Source organism: Vidua chalybeata, chromosome 3, assembly GCF_026979565.1.
Source record: "Vidua chalybeata isolate OUT-0048 chromosome 3, bVidCha1 merged haplotype, whole genome shotgun sequence".
Lineage (NCBI taxonomy): Eukaryota > Metazoa > Chordata > Aves > Passeriformes > Viduidae > Vidua > Vidua chalybeata.
In genome coordinates, this window is record NC_071532.1 from 52,983,865 (window position 1) to 52,989,864 (window position 6,000).

The 6,000-nt window shown below is 45.9% G+C and overlaps 1 protein-coding gene across 2 annotated transcripts in view; it reads right to left on the reverse strand.

Annotated features, from left to right (window-relative positions):
- The window catches only part of SNX9 (sorting nexin 9), a 62,957-nt gene extending 57,314 nt beyond the window's left edge, over positions 1–5,643 (reverse strand). The window contains exon 1 of one of the 2 annotated variants that reach the window (XM_053938874.1): positions 3,954–5,643. In XM_053938874.1, coding sequence (XP_053794849.1) covers positions 3,954–3,965 — 12 coding nt within the window. In that variant the 5' untranslated portion in view covers positions 3,966–5,643. The remainder of the gene's footprint in view (positions 1–3,953) is intronic. The other variant, XM_053938873.1, reaches the window with a different exon arrangement.
- Between the last annotated feature and the right edge of the window lie 357 nt (positions 5,644–6,000).

Consider the following 6,000-nt stretch of genomic DNA (forward strand, 5'->3'; position numbering starts at 1 on the left):
CAATGTCACCAACATCAACAATGTTACACCAGTAAATCAGATCCTAGTTTCAACTTCTAAATTAAAACTGTCGCCATATGTTAGCAGCACAGGTTCCAGAAGAACTGGGAGAACTGTCTTGCCCATAGCCTATCCAGTTGTCTCACTTCCTTCTGAAATCAGGGCTTAACAAATGGCAAAACATCAGCCTTTTCAAGAAAAGGACTTGCCTACATTTTAAAATAATAAATAAGTTTAAAAATAGGTTATAAGGTAGGGAGAATGTTGTTTAAAAGCCAGCATATTGCTTCCTGACATTTCTAGCTCTCCCTATTCAATGAAGCTCAAAAACAAAAGAAAGGACATGAGTAAAGCTGGGACTTGGCAAACTCTAGTGGGGAAAGAATAGGAAAGGCCAAAGAAACCACGAAGGAACAAACAGAAGAATGACAATCTAATCTGTGGCTTTTGTAAGCAACTATGACAGAAACATTTACCAAACTGCATCTTCCTTGTGATCAAGTTTTCAAAATTTTTTAGGCTCAGGCACTTTCTGACATCATTTGTGACACAGTTAAAAATTAGGAATTAGTAAGGTTAACTCTGTTTCAGAAGGAAACATTCAAAATAAAAGTATCTAGCTTAAATCACCTGTTCTTAAATGTGAAATTGCTTAACCTCTGAAGTCAGGTTCAGTTAAATGACTGTGAAACTCTAGAAGTCTCCTAAACAACCTTCTTTTTTTTCTTATTTTGATAGGGTTTAACATTTGTTTCAGTTTTTAGAGCACATAACCTTGAGCAAACCACAAAATCCACTGCCAAGCTACAGTAAGGACCTAGCCAACAGAAGAACTGCCTCTAGAAGCCTCAGATCTTCCATTTCCCATTTATATTTTCATCCTTCTCCATGAAAGCCTCCCGCTCCCAACCATATCACCCCACCCAACCTTCTGTATCAGCCCTGAGCAAACTTTCAACTACTGCAACTACCTAGAACTGAAGAAATGACGCCACTGTTTCCATTCAGTGAATATTTTTGCTATTTCAGCAACTTATTGTATCTTGAAAACAGGCCTGACAAGTGTTGGAGTAGACTCCTGGGATATACATACAGCATGGGATGAGGAGCAAGAAAGGACAAGGAGCAATGGCCACTGCTAATTTAGCTCACATCAGACACAGCCTCCACAGCCTTCAGAGTGCTTAAGGCCTACAGCCACCCCACCTGTTTGGACAAAAGACTCCCTATCAAGTTGCCAGCTAACAAATATACTAGGAAAGCATCAGTAAAGGCTTCTTGGTATGAAAATAGTAGTCCTTTCTCCTAAAAGCTTTTACTGCTTCAATAAGAAATGCATTGATTTTGAATGATACAGAGAAGAGCCAGCACCTTACACAATGGTATACCATATCTTCATATATGAAAACTCTAGGAATTTAATTGCTGTGGTTTATCAAAGTGGGAGCAAGAAAACTGGCCAAGGATTGCAAGCTAGCTATGGAAGAAACCCCTATTTGCATCCTCCATCCTCACAAAATCTAACACCTTGATTCAAGCACTTGTAAATCATGTAGAGAAAATGATAAATCTGAAAACAGATGCTGGGCAAGTTCAGATTCAAAAGAAAGAAGCATCACCAGCAAGAGAGATGGTTTAAAAACAACAACAACAAAAAAGACAGACTGGATTTTCCATCATTGAAAGCATTCAAATCAAGACTGAATTTGCCCCCAGATTTCCTTGGAAAGTATATTCTAGTTTAAATAGGAATCAATTCAGGAAGCGCTAAGAGCCCATGCAGCACAGGCCAGGCCAGACTGTCAGTCACCCTTAATATAGGATTTCACACCATTAAAGTTTAAAAATTCATACTCCAGACAACTACAGTTTAGTTTTGTTAACATTTCACATAAAACACAAATACACCTTGCATATTTCTTTCAAAAGAGGCAATTTGTGAAGGACCACAAACAGAAGGTGAGAAATTTGTTTACAGTTTAAAAAACAAAATTTACTTTCCAAATGAAATGGTGGCTGAGATCCTAAAAACTGTTTTTTCAGCCAGTTACTCCCTTACACTGCTCAAAAGACAATATATCCTTTACTATAGGTGACATTCGCACAACGTGAACAAAGGTCAATCCAAAATAGGACAGTTTGCAGAGAGGGACCCATCTCCTGGGTAGAGCTCACAGAAAATAAAGTAAGCTTCTCTTCAGTACTGCTCAGAGTTACCAGCATAACAAAATAATAGCAATAAAATACCAACTCTTTCCTGACTACCACTTACCAATTTTAGCCTTCAAGTCAAAGTACTTTACCATAACTTGCAATGTGTAGAATGAAGCACCACCTGATTTTAAGCCAGTCCAGACTGGATTAGGAAGTCAGAAATTATACGCCCTTCCATCTGGGGCCATAATGTTTCCAAAAAATATTTAAAGAAAAGCAAAGTGACACTTTCCAAATGTATGAATAAATTGGACCGTATGTTCGGCACAGAACACAGGATCCCATAAGGACACTGCACCTCAAAGTGAGCTGAGAAACAGTACACTGGTTTAGTACAGTAGCTGCCTAACATACTGTGTATTATGTAGTATATACACACCACAAGTAATTTTCTTGCTACCTACAATCATTAGATTGAATAAAAAATATTCATACACACATCCCATGAATTACTGGAACCCACCAATGTAAAATCCAAGTCTATCATCAATATTCTAAAAGCTCAACAGAAACATAAGTTTCACTATATTGACTATATTCACTGTATTTTTAAACTGTCTAAGTGATTTTGAAACCTAAAATCAAGTTCTCACTTCTTCGGAAGAAGTTTATCCAAACATGAGCCACCATCAATTTACATGTTTACAGAGACGGCTACTTATACATTAAATCTGACACATTTAAGATGTGGAATTTCTTCAGTGCTGAGAAGAGCAACATAGTGCAAAGAACAAAATAGTTCACTGTATGAGAAGCGCCTCAGTAAAAGGAAGTTTTTTAAACTGCTGGCCAAGCTAATGGAATCAGGTGACTCAAAGTAATACTTCAAATACCAAAAAAGTCTTCCTGAGATACTTCGACAAGTCACAGATGAGTTGCTGGTGCATGTTAACTCACACCTACACAAGCAGAGATGCTTTCATCAACCAGTACAGTAAACAAATACTGCTTATTTAGAAAGAGGACGCTTTCAGATAGGATGGGCTAATTTTGACAGTTGTATTAGTAGCAGATACTGTTGAAGAACAGAACAAAACAATTTAACTTCCTGTCTTTTTTTTTTTTTTTTTTTTTTTTTTTTTTTTTGTTGCTGTTGGTTTTGGGTTTTTCTGTTTTTGTTTGTTTTTTTTTTTTTTTTTTTTTTCGCGTGTAAAATCACAGCTTACTATTAAGAGGTCGCGCAGTGCAGACTCTGGGCTCCCACCAGAGTCACGGCACAGCCGCCCCCGGATGCCACCGAGGGGGTCAGCATCAGCTGTCCTGGCGCGCCGGGGCGGCGGGGGCCGAGCGGGCCGGGACAGCCGGGCCGGGACAGCCGGGCCCGCCGGTGGCCGAGGCCTCTCCCAACGCCCCGCCGTTCCCGGGCTCGGTGGAAGCGGGTCAAGGGGCGCCCGGGCTGCAGGAGCAGTACCCTCGGCCTCTGGCGGCTCTTCGACCCTACGATCGTTCTGCCGAGGAGTGGGGACGGAGGGGCACAAACACAGCAGAAAAACAACTTTCCCCCGCCCCGGAGTCGCCGCTGCTCCGCGAGCCCCGAGCAGGGGCTGGGCAGCGGCGCCGAGGCCCGAGCGCGGCGCTCCCTCCGTCCCTCCCGCGGCCGGCGGCAGGGCCCGGGCAGGAACCGGCCCCCCCGACCCCCGGCACGCAGCCCGTCCGCCCGGGACCCCCGCCCGCCCAGCCGGGCCCGCTGGCGCAGAGAGCGCCCCGGCGCCGCCTCCCGACCCCCGGGCGCTGCTCACCTTGGTGGCCATGGCGCTGCCGGCGCGGGCTGCGCTGCCGCTCTGCCCTTCCTCCCTCTCTCCGTGCCGCGGCTGCTCGGTCGGTCGGTTGGTCGGTGTGTCCGGCCCGCCCGCCGCCGCCGCCGCTGGGCCGCGCAGGCGGCTCCTCCTCAGCGTCCCCGGCCGCCGCCACCGCCTCCTGGGGGCCGCTGTGCGGCTCAGCAGCCAAGCGCCGGCGCTGGGCAGGCGGGGGCTGATGTGGCCGCGCCGCGATGCCCCCGCCTCGGCCGCCCTTTCCGCCGGTTCGGCTCGGTACCCGAGGGCACTGGCGGGGCTGTTTGCCCGCAGCCTTTCCGTCAGGGCCTGGGGGAGGGAGGCACCCGCTACGCTGCGGTGATCCCCGGGGGAGCCGCCCCGGCCGGTCCCGGGAGCGATGGGGGCGGCCGGATGGACCGACCTCGCCCACCCGCCATGCCCTCAAGGGCTTTGATTTCTAGTCAGTTTGGCCTCAAATTCTCGCTCGCGTGGGGGAGAGAGCCTTGAGGAAGGCGTTATGTGCCCCTCGGGTGCTTTCGAACGGAAATTTCAAAGCAACCATACAGCAAAGAAGGCAATTTTTTCCTCGGCCCGGCTCCATCCACGGCTGCCAGGGCAGTGTACGTCGTCCCTGACCTGTTTCGACCGGGCCTTGGTATACAGCAGTTAGCAGCAGCAGCAAAAAGCACCAAGGAGCTAGCTGCTCAAGGTCGGTAGCGTTCCTGTTGGGCACTCTATGACTATCTCATAAAAAATACCTGCGACCTCACTTGACTCCCAGCCTGCAGGAGAGATGAGATGGGAGGCTAAAACAAAGGGAATTTGAAAATACGGTGGCAGTGATCATGCAAGGTACTGCACCATCCAAAAAGCGCAGCTTCTTTAGCTGCACCACCATTTATAGTGGTTGGCCTGGAATCAGGAGACTTCCTTTCTGTGGAAGGAAATACACAGTGTAATCATCAGGGACACCAGGGAGAGCCCTAGGAGGCAGGTGAGCTATGCAGTAGGGAAACTGCATAGAAGTCTATATTTCCTTGCCCATAGAATTACAAGCTTTTTTTCTGCTATTGATATAGTTTCTCAGTGAGACCTTTATTGAAAGAGAAAAATACATTCACAGGTTGGGTTGGGGTTTTTACATTGGAAAACATTTTCCTAGTTGGACCTGTGAAATAGTTTCCATGGAAAGTGAGGATGAGGAAGTAAGAGGAAGCTGGCTGTTCATTTGCCACCATTTTTTGAGTGATTGAACTAATTAACTACAGAAGTTTTCAAAGTCATTTGCTTATGCAGCTTTTTCAGAATTCAATTAAATACAACATTTCCAACTTCCTACTCTCTGTAACAGCAGTATCTAAAGAGAAACCTTTCTGTGTGGCTCACAGGTAGCATTGTAGGAAACCACCTTTAAGCTGAAGTATTGTATTTAGCATCAGTTTTGCCATGTGGTTGGTCCATCAATAGACTGGCATCTCATCTACCTTACAAGCAAAACTAACTCCCTGAAGGTAGCTTAATTTCTGTACTAAGACACTCTGTTCTTCCACTTTCTCAGCAACAATCTTTCCAACATGGCATGTTTTGATCCAGCCCTTTAGTGAACATCTTATAAAAAGGGGAGAGGTATAAAACCCAGAGACCCAGCACTGTGTTCTTTAGGAATCCCCAGCTGATAGGACTGTGAAGCACCCTCTGTCCTTTCTCCAGATGCTGCTTTGCTGTGTGAAATATAATAAACTTGTGGCTTTAGCATAAGCTTGAGTCTGTGTCATTCTTTACCTGTGGTCAGCACAGCTGCCAGAAAAGTTTAATGTGCAGCTGCTACCCAGTGTGCTTTAGCAGAGCTCTGCTTGCTTGCCATCTGGGGAATGAAGAACACAGTCATGATTTGTTCAGCCTCTCTGTGTGCTTAAAGCCTCCACTTTACAGTTTTCCACTGTGAGGTATTCCTGAAAATAAGTCTTGCTTGACAAGTTTGAGGGATGAAGGAAATATTACTGTTTCTTTCAGTCAAGAGAACATTCTGAGA